This window comes from Pelobates fuscus, chromosome 2 (assembly GCF_036172605.1).
Source record: "Pelobates fuscus isolate aPelFus1 chromosome 2, aPelFus1.pri, whole genome shotgun sequence".
Taxonomy (NCBI): domain Eukaryota; kingdom Metazoa; phylum Chordata; class Amphibia; order Anura; family Pelobatidae; genus Pelobates; species Pelobates fuscus.
In genome coordinates, this window is record NC_086318.1 from 304996534 (window position 1) to 305020971 (window position 24438).

Genomic DNA, 24438 nt, shown 5'->3' on the forward strand with positions numbered 1-24438 from the left:
TTGCGTGACTTATCCGCCACCAACTAGGGTTCAAGCCGCAATGTTTTAGGGCACTTTCTGCCTGGGAAACAAACATCAATTTTTCTGCCCGCTGCTACAGCAGCGGCTGCAACAATACCTAATTTTTCAGGCATGTGTACATGCCTAATTTTTCGGGCCTCTGGTGCTGCACTGTGGCTTCAAAAACAAAACCAAAAAAAAGGCACATAACAGGGATTAAACTGATAGGAATAGTACTACTTACCACACCACTCCTATCTGGTGGCACATTAGAGTGCACGCGCAGTGCCCCAAATTTGAAGTAGGAGGACCGACCAAGCATTGTTTTCCATCTCCCGCTTCCTAAAATCGATGCCATATACACGTCCCCTGATAGGGCGCCAGCTCATTATTCTCTTTTTCACTTCACTAGGGACACTTTACTGCACTATGGGCACTTAGACCCACTCTTTGTCTTGCACAGTGTTATTCCTAGCCAGCATCTGTGATGGGAAATCAGGCAGTCATCTAAACGTTTAGATTGAGCTTTAGCTTAGAACACCCTTGAAGGTGTTTAAGGAGATTAGGGCTAGTTTAGAGGATTCTTGTTAGACCTCTCTGAGTCTTTATAGCCCTTCTACCTATCCAGCATTTCTGGAAACTAGCTAAGAGAAAGGGTGGCTGTGTGTCTGTGATGCATTTAACTTTATATCACCTTATTGACACTTTATCACTCCGGTCTCCATACTCTCTGCCTATACCCATCTATTTAGAGGGAATTTCCTTGCCCCTGCCAATATTATATAATAGGTAATAGTATTACCATTATTACACAATTAGCCACTATAGGGGAATGAGTATAGTATCCCTTTGTTATTTATAAATGATACAATAAAAACGTTTGTCCATTACTCAATTTACTTTAACAAAGGGTACTAACCACGGTATTAGGAAGCATTACTCTGCTTTCCCTTTCTCCCTCTATTATACACCTATGCTCACTAGGATTTGTAGGTATCACTTTATTATAGTTGTCTAACCTTTTCCTATGCCAGTTTTAGATCTCCATCTTGGGAGATTGTTTTCTTTTTTCAGTTTATTCACATACTTTCGGGGACCCTTGCTGTTGTACGTGGCTGGGTGGAGGAAGAGACCTTCAAGGACATCAGTGAGGACAAGGAACGGACATGGCTAGCTTGGTATACAACCTTGTGCAAATGGGGAGTTTGCGGTTGTGCAAATGGACTGTTTGCGGTTGTTTGCGGTGCGTTAAACGGAGTTTGGTCTGTCACTGTGAAGTGGGCGTAACCCTTACACTACCTGATCGATACAACATCATACAGTAGGTCCCCCCCCTCATTATTTTTATGGCCCCCACCCACGGGTGGGGGCGGGCGGGAGGACAGTAGGTCCCCCCCATTGTGATTTATGGCCCCCACCCACCGCGCAGGGGGGGGGGGGCTGGGGGGAGGACAGTAGCCCCCCTTATCCTTATTTACTGAATATTCCCCTGTATAACAATGCTCGGCATTTAGTGAATATTCCCTATTCTGCTCTGTGTCAGTGTGTATCAGGGTCTCTGAGGACAGGTGTCAATCCATATCTGCCAAGTGACCCTATGTAGGGGAGAAAGTCTCTATTCTGCTCTGTGTCCGTGTGTATCATGGTTTCTGAGGACAGGTGTCAATCCATATCTGCCAAGTGACCCTATGTAGGGGTAACAGTCCCTATTCTGCTCTGTGTCAGTGTGTATCAGGGTCTCTGAGGACAGGTGTCAATCCATATCTGCCAAGTGACCCTATGTAGGGGGAACAGTCCCTATTCTGCTCTGTGTCAGTGTGTATCAGGGATCATTAGGATAGGTGTCAATCCATATCTGCCAATTGACCCTATGTAGGGGGAACAGTCCCTATTCTGCTCTGTGTCAGTGTGTATCAGGGTCTCTGAGGACAGGTGTCAATCCATATCTGCCAAGTGACCCTATGTAGGGGGAACAGTCCCTATTCTGCTCTGTGTCAGTGTGTATCAGGGATTCTTAGAATAGGTGTCAATCCATATCTGCCAAGTGACCCTATGTAGGGGAACAGTCCCTATTCTGCTCTGTGTCAGTGTGTATCAGGGTCTCTTAGGAAAGGTGTCAATCCATATGTCAAGGTGTCAATCCATATCCATTGTGATTTAGGAATGTTAGGTGATTTATGCCCTTTATGGATTAAAACCAGACTCTGCATCAACTGTGTAATTTTCCATGGGAGTTTTGCCATGGATCCCCCTCCGGCATGCCACAGTCCAGGTGTTAGTCCCCTTGAAACAACTTTTCCATCACTATTGTGGCCAGAAAGAGTCCCTGTGGGTTTTAAAATGCGCCTGCCCATTGAAGTCTATGGCGGTTCGCCCGGTTCGCCGGTTTGCGAACGTTTTCTGAAGTTCGCGTCCGCCGTTCGCGAACCGAAAATTTTGTGTTCGCGACATCACTAATTGTAAGATTAAAGAGGGAGTGGCACTCCAGACCAAAATCCTGACATACTGGAGAGTCAGCAAAATAGGCATGCTGGTTGAGGAGGATATGCACATTGAAACTAACATGGTGTAACTGTCTAGTATCAACATCAGCAGCAGCAGCATCTTAACACAGCAGAGTGGAGAATGTTACATGCAAGAGAATACATTTGCTAACTTTGGACTGTGGACTGTGGTGGATATGACACCGTTGGAGGTTTAAGGGAAAAAGTGAGTCAGCAAGCAGCCAAAAGGAAACTCCCTCTGAAGTGGTCAGAGCGTACCTGAAGAAATTTTCTTTGCCTCCTACTGAGGACCCTCAGAGTTACTGATGAGAAACAAAGTGTCAGATTGCCCAGAAGCTTTTGTTTCTCTTCTGCCTTTGTCATGTCTACCAACCACAGTCCAAAGTGAGCAAATGTATTCTCTTGCATGTGACATTTTGAATCCCCGATACTGAAAAATGTCATTACCACTGGTGACTCAAATAGCCTTGCCTTCCTCAAGTTCAATCTCCCAAAGATTGGCCACTCTGATCTTCACTTTTCAGAAGGCCAGCAGGCCATTTTATTTATTTTTGACAAATTTTCAATAATTCATTCTTAGCCAATTCAACCCCAGTTCAGGGTTAAAGTAAGTTAAATATCAGTTAACATTGGTTTGCTTTTACATGCATAATGTGCTCTCTTATGCTATTATACAATTGTATGCGTTATATTTGACACACTATCCATCATGATACAATATTTTGTTATGAATTATGCAAATAAATTATCTATCTATATATATGAATCCTATATATATATATATATATATATATATATATATATATATATATATATATATATATATATATATATATATATATATATATATATATATATATATATATATATATATATATATATATATATATATATATATATATATATATATATATATATATATACATATATACACATAATTATCTAATATAATTTATTTGGAAGAATAATTTGAAAATTTACATTTTCTATACAATTTTACTTATTTAAACATTACTATACTCAACACAAACATGATTGCAATAATTGCAATAACAAATAAAATATCTGCACGTGTTCGGTCACTTCCTTGTCTGGGGAAAAACTTTTTTTCATTTTCATATTTTGTTTATTTATTGTTTATTTATTTTTACATAGAAATATAATTTCACACTGAAAAAGTACCTCTGCCCCCTCCGTAAGGGAGTGGATACATAAAGTGGAATCTATACGCTTACTCGAGGAAATTAATTACTCCAGCACGAACAGTTACACTCACTACCTAACAGTATGGGAACCTTGGCTACAATACATGCAGAAGCAATCAATATAATCAACCCCTGTGACGCGTCTCAAGAGCCTTCACATCTACAATATTAAACAGCAATCACCCTACCTTAAGCTTATCTGGTCTGACCCTACAGGTACAGGTAAGTCAGGTACTCTAGAACCCTCACAAACTATAGGTTCTCAAGATGTGCTTACAGACGCAGAGTTAACACTGATGTTGATCTATAGTTATGTTCCACTTAAGGTACTGCTCAATTAAATGGAGAAACACCATGTGCAAACGCCATAAGACTCTCATAAAATCACCAGAGTACACTAAGTACACTACCGGCTACGAAGATACATGCTTTTGTTCACACACTACCTAAGGGAATATTGCATATGACCAAATGAAACTTCAGGGATCTATGGTCCCTGAGCAAATGGTTTCTACACAAGTATTAATGACATACTCAACTTCAAATATCGTACTCTTGTTTATTACGTACTTTGTAACCTCCATTTACTTTAAAATTTGAATGTCTGTACCTTATGCAAATATACAATAAAAATACAAAATAAAAATAAGAAAAAATTTAATTTCAATTTGATGCATTTCATAATGGAGGATTTTAGTGTCTAGTAAAATAAAATTATTCTTTAATCACTTAATGATAGACAAAGTGCCAAGGCTATCATGAGATCATGGGATTTCCCTAACTACTTGCCATAAAAAATGTTAAACTGTTTAAAAAAAAAAGAAAAACAATACTGAATTATAAAGAATTTGGATGAATTTTGGGTATTGTTATGTACTCCCTCTATAAATAATACTGACTTACGTATAAAGAATTTGGGTCTTTTTTATGTACTCCCTCTATGTAGATTTTAATGTTTGCTTGCGTTCAATCAAAGTAGTTTTACTAAAGAAGAAGATAAATATTAAGCTTGTTATTGCTAAATCTTCTCTTGAAAACAGAAGGAAATAGATCTGCATAAGTAGGTTGCATTTGGTAAATATTTTTCTTTCGGGTAATCAACAAGAGACTTTTATGGCTTTCTATAGATCTCAGCTGTGTTTATTTCCTACTTGTAGACATGTTATGGTAAGTTGAAGAGATTTATTTTCAGTGATAAAAATACATGAATTGATCTAAAAAACACACGTAAAGAGGCACTCGGTGTACCATTGTCTCTATAGTTTGGTGCAAAAAGTTTGTGGGTGCATCCCACTTTCTTTGTCAAACTGTGAGAGTCCTTAGACAAAAAAAGAGGCTCTTCCCAGTACCCAGCAAATATCCCCTAATGTGCTGTATTAATCATAAAAGTGTTACACTGAGAAACAGCCCTAGTATTAGACCTGTTAGACAAACACCTAAGGACTCTTGCATCCTGGGGTCTCACAACTTGTCCTCAAAGACAAAAAAAATGATACATAAGTGCATTAGTGCTTGGTTGGTCAGTGTTTTATGTAGGTAAGCGATGGTGCAGGAGGTGATGGTATTATTGTGGATGGGAATTAAGAGGTTTTAGGGCTAGAGAGTGCTGTAGGGGTTTGAGAGGAAAGGGTAATATTATGGGACTAGGGATTATGAGAGGGATTACTGTGGTAAAGTGGTTATGGAGCTGCGGTGATCAATTGATTATGGAATTGGTGTGAAATAATTATGGAGACAGTGATGATGATTGGATTAAGAGGACCAGGTCAATCTGATTGCAGATAGGGTAATCTAATTTGGAATACCAGGCAGAAAGTTTATGGAGCTAAGAAAATGTCTTTGGGATTAGGGGTTATACACTGATGAGTGGGTTAAGGTACTGTGAGATTAGGGTAGTGTGGGTTCTCATATATGAGTTTAGTCTCAAAGGTCTCACAAACTCTTTCATACCATATTTAAAGCCTGTTCTACCATAAAAATATGTGTCTATAGAATAACATATCACACTTTAGTATAGCTCTTAGATTAACACTTAGACTTTATTTACTAAGAATAATATTTGCCGAGGTAACAAGGGTGCTATTCTTGCTCTGCAGTCTTCTGAAATATGTCCAATGTTAATGTTTAATCCTGCTAAATAAGATTATACTCTATGACTGGGCATAACCTACGTTGTTCCAGTACCTAGACTTGTCTTATTTTGTCCTTATTGTTAACACTGAAAATTTACCTGCTAAATAAATACTGTCAAAAAAAGAAAGTAAAGGTATTTAAATCAAATTCATTTAAATATAGAAATTTATCACAGATTTTCCTACTTTGATTTTGCTAAATATAGAGAGAACATGGAATAAAGTACAATCAAAGAAGTTTCTCTTACAATCACACATGTATCTAACTGAGATTTAATTTACCTTATCCTTGGACAAACATCCGTGCAAAAGAAGATGATGAGCATTTGGGAATTCGGGGAGCAGAGTTCCAGTTTTTGAACTTAAAGAATATTTTCTAGTGAAGCCACCCTGCAGAAGTATGTAGAGATATACTTAGTAACAATAAAATCTTGACTGAGATGTCTGACATGTAAAATGAACAGCTCAGTAAAACAATATAGTAAATATTAAAAGCTATCAAATATAAGCAGGAAAAAAAATGCATTGTTAGGATTTGTGTGTATGTGATATATAATATATGGATAACAAATTCTGAAGTTTTTTATCTCTATAAAAATAAGGTGATAACATCCGAAATGCTTTATTAAAATGCCGCGCGCGTCAAGGGGTTTATTTCCACATTGTCTTAGACCTCAATGACAACGTCTATCTCTGTCCTTATCATCTTTTGACTCATTAGCACTTATTTAGCAGGGGAATTTAGGTGCCCTCGAAGGCACAGGGGTATACTTTTACGCTATCCTAGAGTTCTTATGACAGCGTTTTTATCTAGCAGGGGATATTTAGGTGCCCTTGAAGGCACGGTGGAGTCACAGTTAACATCTAGTTTTCATTATATTCAGGATTACTATTTTGATACTATCTAGCTCTGCTGCTTGTATGCTGACTAGTATATTTCCAAGTCTAGCAGCGATAGATCTCATGATTTTTTCTCCATCACAGTAATTATGTACTGTAACTATTCATCTACGGCACCTACTAGGATACAATTTACTCTTATGTTATCCAGTTGTATAACAAATTACATATATATTCACTCTCTAGCTTACTGAATATATCAGACTTTGCTATCGTTATACTAGAAATCTGGGTGTATCAAAACTATACATCAACTCTAGCTGTGCAGGTGCTACTTTTATGCTGTGATAACACTGATACATGCTGACTAGTACATATCTCCTTACTTAGCAGTGATACATCTAGGTGCTTTCAAAGGCTCGGTGGGGTTACAATTTTTCTAGAGGCATCAATTAATATGCCCAGTTCACCACTACGTGCGGCATTCACATATTATGAGTAGAATTTATCATACATTTCAGTCTATCTGAACTTATCAGATTAGGCTCTTTGTGTACTAAAAATCCAGGTAAATTATAACTGCATACCAATTTCAGTCATAGAGGTGACATTCTTACTCCATTACAGGGAGTGCAGAATTATTAGGTAAGTTGTATTTTTGAGGATTAATTTTATTATTGAACAACAACAATTTTCTCAATGAACCAAAAAACTCATTAATATCAAAGCTGAATATTTTTGGAAGTAGTTTTTAGTTTGTTTTTAGTTATAGCTATTTTAGGGGGATATCTGTGTGTGTGCAGGTGACTATTACTGTGCATAATTATTAGGCAACTTAACAAAAAACAAATATATACCCATTTCAATTATTTATTTTTACCAGTGAAACCAATATAACATCTCAACATTCACAAATATACATTTCTGACATTCAAAAACATAACAAAAACAAATCAGTGACCAATATAGCCACCTTTCTTTGCAAGGACACTCAAAAGCCTGCCATCCATGGATTCTGTCAGTGTTTTGATCTGTTCACCATCAACATTGCGTGCAGCAGCAACCACAGCCTCCCAGACACTGTTCAGAGAGGTGTACTGTTTTCCCTCCTTGTAAATCTCACATTTGATGATGGACCACAGGTTCTCAATGGGGTTCAGATCAGGTGAACAAGGAGGCCATGTCATTAGATTTTCTTCTTTTATACCCTTTCTTGCCAGCCACGCTGTGGTGTACTTGGACGCGTGTGATGGAGCATTGTCCTGCATGAAAATCATGTTTTTCTTGAAGGATGCAGACTTCTTCCTGTACCACTGCTTGAAGAAGGTGGCAGTAGGACTGGGAGTTGAGCTTGACTACATCCTCAACCCGAAAAGGCCCCACAAGCTCATCTTTGATGATACCAGCCCAAACCAGTACTCCACCTCCACCTTGCTGGTGTCTGAGTCGGACTGGAGCTCTCTGCCCTTTACCAATCCAGCCACGGGCCCATCCATCTGGCCCATCAAGACTCACTCTTATTTCATCAGTCCATAAAACCTTAGAAAAATCAGTCTTGAGATATTTCTTGGCCCAGTCTTGACGTTTCAGCTTGTGTGTCTTGTTCAGTGGTGGTCGTCTTTCAGCCTTTCTTACCTTGGCCATGTCTCTGAGTATTGCACACCTTGTGCTTTTGGGCACTCCAGTGATGTTGCAGCTCTGAAATATGGCCAAACTGGTGGCAAGTGGCATCTTGGCAGCTGCACGCTTGACTTTTCTCAGTTCATGGGCAGTTATTTTGCGCCTTGGTTTCTCCACACGCTTCTTGCGACCCTGTTGACTATTTTGAATGAAACGCTTGATTGTTCGATGATCACGCTTCAGAAGCTTTGCAATTTTAAGAGTGCTGCATCCCTCTGCAAGATATCTCACTATTTTTGACTTTTCTGAGCCTGTCAAGTCCTTCTTTTGACCCATTTTGCCAAAGGAAAGGAAGTTGCCTAATAATTATGCACACCTGATATAGGGTGTTGATGTCATTAGACCACACCCCTTCTCATTAAAGAGATGCACATCACCTAATATGCTTAATTGGTAGTAGGCTTTCGAGCCTATACAGCTTGGAGTAAGACAACATGCATAAAGAGGATGATGTGGTCAAAATACTCATTTGCCTAATAATTCTGCACTCCCTGTATAGCATTTATATACCGCACTATTTAGTGCGCTGCATTATAGCCTACTAATATCATCTTGTTACCTTTAGATCAGCAAGTATATATATATACACCACAATCATTCTTCAAGAATTACTTGTATCCTGTATTCACTGTATGCAGCATTTATATGCTTTTAGCTAAGGTATCTTTCCGACTACCACCGGCTCTACTTACCCCCCACAATAGTCTCATATCCAGTGACTTCTGTTTCCCTGTTAGCACAGACATGTGCTTCTGCTGATTTATTAACTATATGTTCTCAGAGATTTTTATATAGAGCTATTGTGCTCTCTATCAATTGTTGATTTTATTTATTTTTAGGTTTCCACTATTGTTATGTGTGGAGCACTTTGGGTGATTGCTACTTTACAACATTACTCTCCCTGATACCTCTCCATTGGTATACAGTGTTTGTATTTATGTGTGACTGTGTCTCTGTATCTGCTTGTGTGTACATGTGTGTCTGTATCTATAATTGTGTATCTTTATGTGTGTCTGTATCTGTAAGTGTGTGTATCTGTGTCTGTGTATCAATATGTGTGTATATCTGTGTGTATGTGTCTGTATGTGTAGCTACATTCGTGCGTGTCTGTATCTGTGTGTGACTGTATGTGTATACCTGTGTGTCAGTGTGTGTAGCTATGTTTCTGTGTAGCTGTGTGTGTCTGTGTATCTGTCAGTATGCATCTGTGTGTCTATGTATCTGAATGTGTGTCAGTGTGTGTATGTGTATATGTGCATACATCTCAGCATCTTGCCAACACGACACACAAATACACCCCTGCATTCAAACGCCAACACTACATACAAACACACATCTGTATTAAACCATCACCATTACATATAAACACACCACGGTATTCAAAAACCACACTATACACAAATGTCAACACACCCCAACAGTCACACACATACGCACAAACACTGCTCAGTGCAAAATACATAATAAAATACACAAACACTTCTGAGTGCTAAATACATTAGAATATTTAGGGTTTCTTTTTTTACATTTTAAAGTTGGGGGGGTAAATTTAGGATCCGCCCCAGGTGTCAAAAACTCTATGTATGCTCCTGGGTGTAGGAGGCTGTATGTGCACATCGAGAATTATAATAACTTTTGTGCACCCCAAGGCACACTCTATTCCGGACTGCCTAAAGTTATACTGTGCAAAACTTTCAACATATTTGTATTGTTGACACTATAGAGTCCTCTTGTGTCCCCCTCCTTCACGCCCCACCCCCTCTGGCATGTAAATGGTTAAAAAAAAATACCTACTCACCTGATTCCAACGCCAATGTCCCTCAGGACTGGGTCGGCGCTCCACCTTCTCCGACATCATCCGACTAGCGTCACAAGTGCATTAGGCCCTCTCCATAGGAAAGCATTGCCTCAATGTTTTCCTATAGGTATTTCACAGACGCTGCATGTCCTGCATCAGTTAAGGGACCAAGAGGGAGACATTGCAGGACTAAGGTGGACAGGGACAGTGCACCCAGACCACTTCAATGAGAAAGTGGTCTTGATGCCTATAGTGTCCATTTAAGGGAATTGTAGCCCCATCTTTGGGGATAATGGATTATTAGCTTGGTTACTGCTGCCGATTTATAGCAATCTGTCATTGACCAGGCTATCAACTTACATTACAAGTGCTTGTGTGTAAAAAAAAAAAATAAAGAACGAAACACAAGGTGTTCAAATCCTATTACTATCTTGGGTATAATTCACATAGAAAAAAATATCAGTTTATCATTCAGCATGCATGTGGATAATACACTTTTTATGCATATGTCACCACAATGTGTATTATTACAAATGCAGTGAGCAGTGATAGGGTGAATCAGAATATAATATGTATTATTTAACCTTGTACTGCAGAGAGCCCCAGATGGATTTTTTCCTCCAAGTAATTGGGTTAATCTCATAAGAGAAGACATTAGGCTGTTGGAGTAGGACCTGCCAAAGATGGGGTACATTGACATTGTGGCAGGCGTATGCAATGTATGATCATATAATTTAACTAAACCACCATCATTTTTGCCTAGATTAGGTGTTTAAAAAAACAAAACAAAACTGAGGGGCAGGGCCTGACCGCTAAGCCGAACGGTCACTTATTGATAAAGCTCCTGCTAATCCCTGCTTATATCACGAAAAATCAACAAAAATCTGACTATACACGGCGCACAGAGGTTACCAAGCTACTGGTGACACTCCAGCGCTCACATGGGCACCAATTATGCAGCCTATCAAGCGGGATTCACCCGAGCACTGCATGCGGCCTGCAAGCATGGTCGGCGCGGAGGAGGTGGCTCCTCCGACGCCACACACAGCCGAAATTTTCGATTTTGGGCCTCTGTTCTCCCCCCCTCCCTCGGACTGGCAGGGGTTATCCCGGTCCCAGAAGACAGCTCCTGTGCTCCGCGGCAACACTACCAATAGGTCCTCACCGCACCAAAAATGGCGGAGGTCACGGAAGGGCCTTCCAGAGCCATGGAGACCCGATCAACTCTCCAATGGCTGGATGACATTTTCGTGGCTTTTTGGCTCCGCATAGAGGAGAGATGGAAAAGCTCCCCGCCGATCCTACAATCAGCCTCACTAGCTGTGGAGAATGGGGAGGACCCTGTCAGGCTGCCGACAACTGGGAGCAAGCTCCAGCAGCGACCAGCCCCTCACCTAGAGCTCAAACCCAAACTGCGGAACAACAGGGGCTCACCTCTTCCCAACTGCCGAGAGGGAGGAGGGCTGCACTCCAGTGGTGGCGGCGGCACAGAGCCACTCTTCACCACCCGCAGAGGCGGGAGATCACGCTCCAACATAGGCGGCGGCAGAGAGTCACACTCTGGATACTGCTTCAGTGGAGATCCGCACGCCACCCACATCAGTGACAGTATCTGTGGACCTCACACATCCGGTCTATTAGTACCCGCACTATTAAGGTAGAGCAGCCGAAATATGCCCAAGTCCGAGGAAGTGAGGATGTCCTGATCCGCCGGCGCCAAGTTGCAACTACCAATGGACTACCGCACGCCACACTAGGCATGCCGATAGTGGGGGTAGGCTGACGCCTCATCCTCAACAAAAACTGGCCTGCTATTCAGGCAACAACCCAGTAGAACCCCAGATGCATTCACATTAGGCTTAATGTTGTTGCTTTCTATCTAGTAACCCAACCACACGTCACAATAATAGTAAGATTCTAAGCAAACCACATGGAGAGGTAAAAAGACTAGCCTGCTTCTTATTTGCTTAGGAATAATCTGATTTAAAACACATCTACGGGGAATAGCATATAATGCAGTACCCTGAGCAAGCTTAACATATACCTAGTCAACAGCATGTCTTGTTTCCTAAAAATACTTATTGTCAGTTTAAATCAAATGTTATGTTATATGCTTTCCTAGACAATAAGGATACTCACTCTTGTTACCTTTTTACTATAAAAAAAAGAAGTGCAGCATATCTTGTCATTTACATGTATAATATTTGCAATGTCATTCACCAACTTCACCTTGTGTAACTATCCATGCACTTCGAAAAATAAAGAATAAAAAAAATAATAATAATAATAATGAAATCTGTCAACATTAAAGTTGTGGTTTAGTGGATAAGTGAGTGCGCTGGATCTTGTGTATTGTGTGTGTATATATATAAATAAAGTAATGATAGCACTCCAAGGACTTTCCTTAGAGAACTGAAATGTTGATCTTCTGTGGCAGATGCCTGAATAAAAAGCTATGTTTTTTCACAATATTTTTGAAGTCCTTGGAGTGCTATCATTACTTTATTTCTATTATTTGTCTGCAAGCAATTGGAACTATATATGAAATTATTGTTATTTTGATTCTTTATTTTTGAGCTCAGACAGTGGAGGATACAGAAGGAAATGCACATTTGACATTAGTTAGATACATGATGGTAAATAATACAGACCATTGCATCAACAACCAATAGGATACATGCTCATAGGTATAGCCATAAATGAATAACATAAACAAAAGAATAGACACAAAAATAAACATGGATCATATTGTTTCAGACTATACATTTGAGTATCGATTGGCCTGTGAGCTACATAAGTAAGCGCTCCCATAGTGGAAAGCAGTTAATATGAAAATAAAATACTACATCAGCTTAGAAAATGTTGAACAAGATGCATATGATCCCACTCTCCAAGTTTTTTTTTTTGTTGTTAGACAGTAGGTGTTGCAGAGAAAGAGATAAATTGACATTGACAAGGTACATCTTGCATAGTATGTGTCCATAACCAAGAAAATAGTATAAAGCTCAAATTGTTTTAACAGTGGTCTTTGAGTATGGGATCGTGCGGAACCGGAGACCAGCATAAAAAAAAGGTACCATCAGTACTGCCAAATGCACCCAGTGCCATATACCAATAAGTGATCCACTGCACTCTAGATACAAAGTTATGTGCCACAAAGGACAGTATATAAAGAATCGCAATGACCCTTGTGTTGGGCGATGCTATGATTTTATGCACCAATCCACTCGTAAAATAATACTACACCCATTCAGGGAGAATCCCTTCCAGACGAGAAGGAAGGGTGTGGAATGGAGAGAGTGATAGAGAGAAAGAGAAGAAGTGTTATGTATTAGACAGGAAGCAGGAATGAGCCAAAGCAAGGTATTGAAGAAATAAACAAAGTCGTTGTCAGATAAAAGCCAGGGGTCAGGACAAGCAGCACAGGTTGACGAACAATTAAACAAGCAGAGGGTCTTTGTATTTTAGATCTAGGCTCATGTGACTGTTTGTTGTTTGCCATGGCGAGATGGGAAGAGCTGTGGCACCTCTGTAATACAGGAGTCAGATGTGTGGTCTCCGCTTCAGCGGTGAACATGCTGGAGGGTCTGGCATGTGCCAAGGAGGGACTGTGTCGGCGAATCAGGTGAGTGACCAGAAGGAATAAGAATATATAAAGAAAAGAGAGGTGGTGCGTCATGGGGGAAATCATCTGGAAGCGGAGAAGCAATACTTGTATAGTGGGAAAGTGACACTTATACAGGATTGTATCTGGGGCAGTGTGTCAGTTGGGTATCACCCACAGGATGTAACTTTAATAGCGTCTAGATTGCGGGTGTCATGCTATTAGTTTGTGAAAGGTAACAGAGCATGAAAGGGCAGAAGAAATATAACTCGAGTTTCCAGAGAAGAGAATCAGGATAGGCCACCGGGGAGGGCAAGGTTGAAGATCCTTCATCTCCACCCCCTAAACCTAATCAAACTCAGTGTAAGTTTCCCATGACGCCCCGACCTTTGCAAAGGACTTCAGAATATAATATTTTAAATTATTACTTGCGGTCACATTAACTAACTGTTAGTTCAGTGCTCCGCAGTATATTTCAGCATATGAAATTATATAAAAAATAAGGCATCGTATAACACCATTTATTATACAAACTATGATATACATTTTTTACTGTTTAAAGCACTTACACCTAAACAATATTTACATTGGTTTTCTTGGCTTCCTAGTTTAAGTCAGCATGGGTGCAGGAATAATGAATTTTCCATTATAATATGACTGAATTGCTGGCATAACTAAGAAATGCCTTTAAGAGAGTACTTAGGCTGCTCACCGAATTGAGTTTAATTACTGCGTTGCCTTTAGCTTTGAAAGTCAAATACAGATTACATACTCTATAAATGATAAGAAATGCTTGTGGAATAGATAACGAATGATATATTCAAATTCTATGTTGTTGCAGAAATTAGGCAGGCAGAAGACTGTATATTAGATCAATATTTCATAGCTGATCGATTGACTGTAAACATTAGGAGCTGTCTAGATGTTGATAAAACATGCAATTAAGCAGTTTTATTGCACAATTACCCATTAGTTGTATTATATGGTAAAAACAAAAAACCCTCACTTGTAATAATCTTTCTAATGAAAAACAATTGTTTACATCATTTGACAAAGCTAATGGATTTACACTGTGTTTCATGTATGTTTACCTGATATACATTGACTTATTTTCATGCTGTATATCAGCAAAGTCATATAGCTTGCCATCTGTTTGTAATTAGGAGCTAACACGGAGGGCACATTATCATGCTCTAAACTTTCTAATTGATGTTAAAACCCTAATGGTTTATTGACAAAAAATGCACTCTATATCAGTAGGTTTCACACTGTGTGCATATGCACTGAAAAAAATTGAATTGTTTTAAAATAACTTACTAATGTTTTGATTTAATATTTTGGGATAATATAATATTTTCTAATTATTTTATATTTTTGGATAAATGTTTGTAATGACTAAACATTATATATATATATATATTCAGTATTTGGTGATAACATGCGTGTAGATGTATTTTAAAGAAAGTCAAGATGGCGAAGGTCATAGGAAACCATCAAGAAGGATGGTTTGTTGTAGTGGGCACACTTTAAGTTGGCTTTGGGTCAGCAGAAAAAAACATGGATACATGAAAGGATGAACTTGATAAACCTTTTCTTGTTTATATTGCTGCGCTGCTATTTAACTATTTAAATGTATCTGATATTAGAATAGAATCATGATCCTCTCTACTCCATCTCATTATCAGTGATGCCCATATAAGATAGAGATAAAAAATAATAAAAAAACAAAACAGATCTCACTAAGTAAAGTCCAAAAAATCTCAAATACATTTCAAAATACATTTCCAGCGAGCTAACATGAAAGAAAATAAAACCAGAAAGCTTCTTCTATAAAAAAAAAAATAAAAAAAAAATCAGTTATTTGGAGCAGCGCACATTACATACATATTTAAATATAACATGTAAGGAAATGCCATTGTGAAAATTATAATAGAATGAGAATTTGAAATTTCAAACAGCATAAATTAAGGCACACAATTCAAATGAGGCAAATGGGAAACAAAAATGCTTTCTCCATTTATACATTCTTAAAAATACATTTTAAAAAATAATAGAAAAAAATATATATATGTCAGGTGCACCACCCAAACTTAAAAATATATTTTACTTACCTTTCTCTCTAGTGGCAAGCCCCTCTTGCTTCCATGTGAGAAGCTGTCAGTGACAACAGTCTCTTTTCGTCACTGGACAACATTTGCACATTCACATCAAGCACCCAATAGAATACTTCCCATAGGGAAGCTTTTGACTTATACTTCCATATGGGAATTCTTACTTCCACTTGAAGGCTTGAACAATCAATAAAGAAGAGTAAATCAGGAATCCTGGGTGTCAAATTGTCTTGACGCAAAGGACAAGTGCAGTTTACTCCTAAAGTGCTTTAAGAGTCTGTAATGTCCCTTTAAGCTTTATATACTTGTGAAAAAATAAATACTATTTAAGTAGACTCTTTTAAGTTGGCATGACTTATTCTGTAGAAGTGCAGTTTAAAAGAATTATATTTTTTTAATTTTTAAACCTACACTTAATTGATGACTCATCTCTTGCTACATCAGGTGGCACCTTCTTTTGTCACCAATGAATATGGATGGTGACATTCTTCTGTCACACTCCTTCATTCTTTGTATAATATTTCTTAACTAAGATGGTCCTAGCAGAGAATCAAAAGTAGGGGTATGTAATTAAGGGATTGGTCCTAGCAGAACAATCAAAACTAGGGGTATGTAATTAAGGGATTTGTCGTAGCAGAAGAATCAAAAGTAGGGGCATGTAATTAAGGGATTGGTCCTAGCAAAATAATCAAAAGTAGGGGTATGTAATTAAGGGATTGGTCCTAGCAGAAGAATCAAAAGTAGGGGTATGTAATTAAGGGATTGGTCCTAGCAGAATAATCAAAAGCAGGGGTATGTAATTAAGGGATTGGTCCTAGCAGAAGAATTAAAAGTAGGGGTATGTAATTAAGGGATTGGTCCTAGCAGAATAATCAAAAGCAGGGGTATGTAATTAAGGGATTGGTCCTAGCAGAAGAATCAAAAGTAGAGGTATGTAATTAAGGGATTGGTCCTAGCAGAAGAATCAAAACTAGGGGTATGTAATTAAGGGATTTGTCGTAGCAGAAGAATCAAAAGTAGGGGTATGTAATTAAGGGATTGGTCCTAGCAGAATAATCAAAAGCAGGGGTATGTAATTAAGGGATTGGTCCTAGCAAAAGAATCAAAAGTAGGGGTATGTAATTAAGGGATTGGTCCTAGCACAACAATCAAAAGTAGGGGTATGTAATTAAGGGATTGGTCCTAGAAGAATAATCAAAAGCAGGGGTATGTAATTAAGGAAAAAGAGAGCAGATGAGATTGGCATAACAAAGACCAACAAACGTAATTTGAATGAAGAATTGCCATAAAGGGAAAAGGAGGCTGCTGTAAGGATAAGGCAGGTGGGAGGTTATTGGAATTACAGGGAAATAAAATATGGAACTGTCAAACAGTAAGAAAAACTATGAAAGGCGTGGTCATGCAAACCAACATATTGGGTATTCTACATTGGATGAAATAAATAAGACTGACTTTAATATAAGTTATAAAGTAGGAATACTGCTGTTTATCCATTTTTATTGTATCAATGCTTATTGCTTGCAGTGAATGAAGTACAGATTCCCCCGTTGTGAAAAAGCATGCAGGAATTTGTACTTCTACTTTTCAACTGTGCAAAAACAGCTTTGCTCTATTGGGCTTCTCATGTGATTAGACACGTTACTTTTCAATTGAAACAACTAACCAATTAAATCCATAACCAGATCACATTCCTTAAAAATATACGATATTGAATAAAAAAAAAAAAAAAAAATTAAAGAAACATTCAAAATGTGGAGGGATATATGTACTTTGTATTTTGATTCTGCTTTAACGCTAGATGACGCTAGATGACAGTTCTATATCTACACTATACTTTATATATACCCTATAGATATTGTGAATAGCTCTGTTTCCAGTTTTTTTTTTATATATGTATTACATGTAAAAATGTTATTAATATGGCAGTAACTAAATAAATCAATCTATATTTTAAAATATCTTCAACCGTTCTTACAAATTTTGGAAGATTTAATTCCATTGATTGTATTTATTTAATTGTTGATAAATACTACCAGGGCGTGTGCAGTAGTAGTATTAAAGACAATGAAATAAATACTACTAATGTGTATATATACTATATATTATTATTATTATTGCCATTTATATAGCGCCAACAGATTCCGTAGCGCTTTACAATATTATGAGAGGGGGGGATGTAACTATAAATTGGACAATTACAAGAAAACTTACAGGAACAATAGGTTGAAGAGGACCCTGCTCAAAGGAGCTTACAGTCTGTAGGAGGTGGGCTATAAGACACATTAGGACAGGAAATAGCAATCAAATAAGGTGGGAGTGAAGCAGGGCTGGAGGAGAGAGTAAAGCGCTGCCCTATATTAGAGAGCAAGAGACAGGTATGTGAGGTAGAGGTTACTCTGGGAGGCCATAAGATTTCCTAAAGAGACAGGTTTTAAGGCACTTATTAAAGGATTGAAGACTAGGGGAGAGTATAAAGGGGGTAGGCAGGCTATTCCATAGGAAGGGAGCTGCCCGCAAGAAGTCCTACATATACAAATTATCAGTTCATCTACATATAATATGTTCCAATAGTTGTTAAACTGTTAAAAATACATTCTGTTAAAGCATAGCTTGATTTCTTTAGTTACTTACATATAATAACATTTAAAAACATGAGTAATACATTTATTTAAAAAAAAAAAACAACCTGTCAACAAGCAGGTAGAGCTATGCAGTAAATATTTAATTAAGTGTTTCAAAAACTGAACATTCTAAGTAGTTTATTCACAAAAGTGTTGGTTCTTTCCTGTATCACATTTTAGCACAGACAAAAAAAAGGTATAACTGTTTTTTAGTGCAAACAAATGAAAACAGAATGTAACCGACCATACTGTTTGATTTAATATCACTATTTGCTAAATAATAATTAGCATTGGTATAAAAAATATATTTTTACTATTAATTGTTTATTAATATAGCATTGGAAGATAAATTCAAGCTAAGCATTAACACATTTAAATTGCTTTATTTATATAGGAAATTACAATATTTAATTATAAATTACTTTGAAATGCTTACCTCACTCTTTAGCTTGCTACCAGAAAACCTTTTTTTTAAAAAAAGAAAATATTTGTCATATCCATGGCCACAAAGATTAAAGAAATATTGCAAATATTATATGATAAATATTTAATATGTCTATGCCATTTTTATACCAGAAAAATAAATTGAGCACAACTGGTTAAAGGGACACTATAGTCACCTGAGCAACTTTAGCTTAATGAAGCAGTTTTGGTGTATAGAACATGCCCCTGCAGCCTCACTGCTCAATCCTCTGCCATTTAGGAGTTAAATCCCTTTGTTTATAAACCCTAGTCACACCTCCCTGCATGTGACTTGCACAGCCTTCCATAAACACTTCCTGTAAAGAGAGCCCTATTTAGGCTTTCTTTATTGCAAGTTCTGTTTAATTAAGATTTTCTTATCCACTGCTATGTTAATAGCTTTCTAGACCCTGCAAGAGCCTCCTGTATGTGATTTAAAGTTCAATTTAGAGTTTGAAATACAATTATTTAAGGTAAATTACATCTGTTTGAAAGTAAAACCAGTTTTTTTTTTCATGCAGGCTCTGTCAATCATAGCCAGGGGAGGTGTGGCTAGGGCTGCATAAACAGAAACAAAGTGATTTAACTCCTAAATTACAGTGAATTGAGCAGTGGAATTGCAGGGGAATGATCTATACACTAACACTGCTTTATTTAGCTAAAGTAATTTAGGTGACTATAGTGTTCCTTTAAAACCAAAGAATACATAATCAACCTTCAGTGATCACTAAATTAAGTTCTAAATCAGGCATAGGCAACCTTCGGCACTGCAGATGTTTTGGACTACACCTCCCATGATGCTTTGCCAGCATTATGTGTGTAAGAGCATTATGGGGTATGTAGTCCACAACATCTGGAGAGCCGAAGGTTGCCTATCCCTGTTCTAAATTAAAAATAAAGTACAAAAATAAAGCATTCATTTAAAATATGGGATACATAGATGCCACATACATTTAAGTCAACACTTTTTTTTATCAGTAGAATTATGTTCAAGCATATATAATTTCTCTAAATTTACAGAATTGTAATTTTTCATTTATTTCTATTTCTTTTAACAAAAATTGTGGGCTATAAAGTAATAAAGTTTACACAGTTTGCCATGTCTAAAAATTATTTTGGCAGTGTAAATTGAAAATAGTGTTGAAAGCAAATACACATTTTAGTACATGCAGTAGGTTGTAGAGATAACTAGCCATAAACAGTCAAAATATGTACTTACAATATCAAATGTCAACTACTACCCATATAACACTGTGCATAGAACAACCATGAAGGAATAATTAAGGTTTTGGCAGAATTAGCACACACACATGTATATTGCATGCTAAGAATGAGATAATTGGGATGAGATGTATCAATGTAGAGAGCTGAGATAAAATGCACAAAGGAGAAATGTTTCAACTGGAAATGATGGATGAGATTAAGGAATGAGAATAGCCAGATGGAAATGGGAAGATAAAATACAGGAATGGGATGGTTGGTTGTAAACGTTGAAAACAACGTAAATGGAGTCCAGGAGAAATGGGATTATTTAAAAGTTGCACTGCTGAAGGCAACAGAAAATTGCATTAGGCTTGTCAGTAAAAGCAGAAAATTCAAGAAACCACTGTGGTAATCCGCAGATGTGGCCAAAATAGTAAAAAACTAAAAGTTAGCATTTAGTAATTATAAAAAAAAAAAAACAGAGTGAGGAAGACAGACAGATCTATAAGATTAGGCAGAGAGAGGCTAAGCAAGTTATAAGAGCCTCCAAAGCACACACAGAAGAGAAAATAGCAGTCAGTAAAAAAAAGGGGGGATAAAACATTTTTTAGATACATAAATGAGAAAAGGAAAGTAAAACAAGGATTAGTTAGATTAAAAACAAAAGAAGGAATGTAAGTAGAAGAGGATAAAGGTCTAGCTGATTGCCTCAATTAATATTTTTGTTCAGTATTTACAGATGAAAATGAAGGAAAGGGGCCTCATTTAGGAAAAAGGACAAATGAGTCACTTGTTACATGTGAGTTTACAGAGGAAGAGGTTCTATTTCAAATGTCAAAAGGAAAGACAAATAAGTTGATGGGGCCTGATGCGATACACCCATAGTTATTAAAATAACTTAGTGGTGTACTAGCAAAACTATTAACAGATTTATTTAACCAATCATTGTTAACAGGAGTAGTCCCAGAAGATTGGAAGTTAGCGAATGTTGTACCCATTCACAAGAAAGGTAATAGGGAGGAGTCGGGCAACTATAGGCCAGTAAGCCTTACTTCAGTAGTGGGGAAAGTGATGGAAACCATGTTAAAGGATAGGATTGTTGAACATCTAAAATCACATGGATTTCAAGATCAGAGACAACATGGGTTTACTTCAGGGAGATCATGTCAAACTAATCTAATTGATTTTTTTGATTGGGTAACTAAAATAATAGATCAGGGTGGTGCAGTAGACATTGCTTACCTAGATTTCAGTAATGCTTTTGACACAGTTCCACATAGAAGGCTCATCAATAAACTGCAATCTTTAAGTTTGGATTCCAATATTGTTGAATGGGTTAGGCAGTGGCTAAATGACAGGCAACAGAGGGTTATAGTCAACGGAGTATATTCGGAGCAAGGTCTAGTTACCAGTGTGGTACCTCAGGGATCTGTACTTGGACCCATTCTCTTTAATATTTTTATTAGTGATATTGCAGAAGGTCTTGATGGTAAAGTATGTCTTCTTGCTGATGATACTAAAATTTACAACAGGGTTGATGTTCCAGGAGGGATAAGCCTCCAAATGGCAAATGATTTATAAAAATGTGAAAATGGTCAGAGCTGTGGCAACTGACATTTAATGTGGATAAGTGCAAGATTATGCACCTTGGACGTAAAAACCCAAGGGCAGAGTATAGAATATTTGATACCCTACTAACCTCAACATCTGAGAAAAGTGATTTAGGAGTAATTATTTCAGATGACTTAAAGGTAGGAAGACTATGTAATAGAGCAGCAGGAAATGCTAGCAGAATGATTGGTTGTATAGGGAGAAGTATTAGCATTAGAAACAGAAACATTGTACAGAACACTGGTGAGACCTCACTTGGAGTATTGTACGTAGTACTGGAGACCATATCTTCAGAAGGATATTGATACTTTAGAGAGAGTTTAGAGAAGGGCTACTAAACTGGTTCATGGATTGCAGGATAAAACTTACCAAGAAAGGTTAAAGGATCTTAACATGTATAGCTTGGAGGAAAGAAGAGACAGGGGGATATGATAGAAACATTTAAATACATAAAGGAAATCAACACAGTAAAAGAGGAGACTGTATTTAAAAGAAGAAAAACTACCACAACAAGATGACATAGTCTTAAATTAGAGGGGCAAAGGTTTAAAAAAATAATATCAGGAAGTATTACTTTACTGAGAGGGTAGTGGATGCATGGAATAGCCTTCAAGCTGAAGTGGCAGAGGTTAACACAGTGAGGGAGTTTAAATATGCGTGGGATTGACATAAGGCTATCCTAGACTTAAGATAAGGCCAGGGACTAATTAAAAGTATTTTGAAATATTGGGCAGACTAGATGGTTCTTATCTGCCGTCACATTCTATGTTTCTATGACATACAGAAATGAAGAGAACAGAGTAGAAATGGGGGTTAAAAATGAGGGTCTGGCAGTGAGGGGGATGAAGTATGAAAATTGGAAAATGGGGGGATAGAGTGCAGAAATGCGGTTGGATAGAAGTGAGGAATGGGATGAAGGGATGTGAAGGCCTGGCTTGAAATATAATGAAAGAAATGGAAAGGATGATAGAAAATGCAACGCAGGAAGGTGAGGCAACTGGCAATAAATGGGATTTGTAATGGACAGGTATAGGGAGACATAGATAAATGCAACAAAAATAAGTCTAAAAGTCTAAAGTGGGAGGCAGCTGGTGATGTGTTTAAGTACAGCAGGGGATAGATCAGGGAAAGAGAGATAAATCTGACATAATCACAATATTATTATTAAGTTAATGTATTACTAAGGAAATGGAATAGAATATGGTGAAGAATGCATAAGATAATTTACCTCGTCAATCCTTTACCAGAATAAACAGAATGGTAATATGCACTGCTCTCCTTTATTCCAATTCCATAATAATGATACCTAGAATGCAGTGCAGAGAAATGTAATTATAATGTATTAATTATTAATATATACTAAAATAATATTACAGTAGACATGAAAGGATGGCTTGATAGACAACAAAACACAAACAAAATAGAAATTATGAATACAACACAGGATCCTCAGATATTTTGATATATATTTTTTTATCCCATTCAATGCTTACCATTAACACTATAAACAGTATCATGAAAGTGAACCTCACATCACTTTAACCCCTTAACAACATTAGGGTGTGCTATGCCACCCTACAAAAGGAGGGCTTTAATGTCATTAGGGCGGCACAGCAAACCCTAATAATCGTGCCCTCCTGGGAGCAAGAATATTTACCCTCCGTGGCAGTTGCCCTGCAGCAATTCCCGTCCATCCACACCACGTGATAACGATATATACCTCAGCCAGAGTAGGAACGGAGACAAGCATTTAAAGATTTAGCATTGTAACAATTACGTAATAAGATTATACATATATAAATACTTTTTGCCCTCTTTTATTACAGGCATACCCGATACGTCGGTTTCGGCACACCACAACCGACTAATGCATACTCCTACTTGCTCATTAGTAGAGCTTTTGTCCCCAACTACAAATATTAAGGCCCAGCCTGTAATTGTGGGAGGGGTTACCTGGCTATATAATCTCAGGCCCCCTCCATTACAGGACCGTCACCGCTTGGTTCATCCCTCCCACCTCTCTCCTTTTTTCTAATTCGGTGGGTACTCTTTTATTACAGGCCTACCCAATACATTGGTTCCAGCACACCAGCGACTTATGCATACTCCTACTTGCTCATTATTACGGCTTTTGTCCAGAACTACTAATATGTCTACTAATATGTCTACTAATATTTGAAATTACTTGCACTCCAGGCTCCAAAATATCCTTACTGGCTGCTGAAAGCCCAGGGCTCAATATCTCTATAGATTCAAATAGGGATAGGCTAGCACTCACGGTCTATGATCCTAAGAAAAGTCCCGGACGGGGACTGAAACGTCAATCTGCATGTTTTAATGATTTTTCAATAAAGTAAGGAACTTTTAATTACAGGACCATGAGTACTATACCTATTTGAATCTAATATATATATATATATATATACATACATATATATATAGATAGTTAAAATGTATTTGTACGTATTGTATTACTTTTACAATCATGTGATTGTATTTGTCACAGGTTCACTAGTCAATAGCTGTTATTCCTTCAATCCTTCATAGTGATGTACCGAACTGTCCGCCGGCGAACAGTTCCCGGCGAACTTAGCGTGTTCACGTTCGCCGCGGCGGGCGGACACATGCGCAGTTCGATCCGCCCCCTATTCATCATCATTGGGCAAA

General features: G+C 37.7%; 1 protein-coding gene across 1 annotated transcript in view; it reads right to left on the reverse strand.

Annotated features, from left to right (window-relative positions):
• Positions 1 to 24438, reverse strand: part of RFX6 (regulatory factor X6) — a 113085-nt gene that overhangs the window by 47200 nt on the left and 41447 nt on the right. Inside the window, exons 5-7 of the mRNA XM_063441271.1 lie at positions 23000 to 23077; positions 18932 to 18959; positions 6124 to 6231 (exon numbers count right to left, since the gene is read on the reverse strand). Coding sequence (XP_063297341.1) covers positions 6124 to 6231; positions 18932 to 18959; positions 23000 to 23077 — 214 coding nt within the window. The remainder of the gene's footprint in view (positions 1 to 6123; positions 6232 to 18931; positions 18960 to 22999; positions 23078 to 24438) is intronic.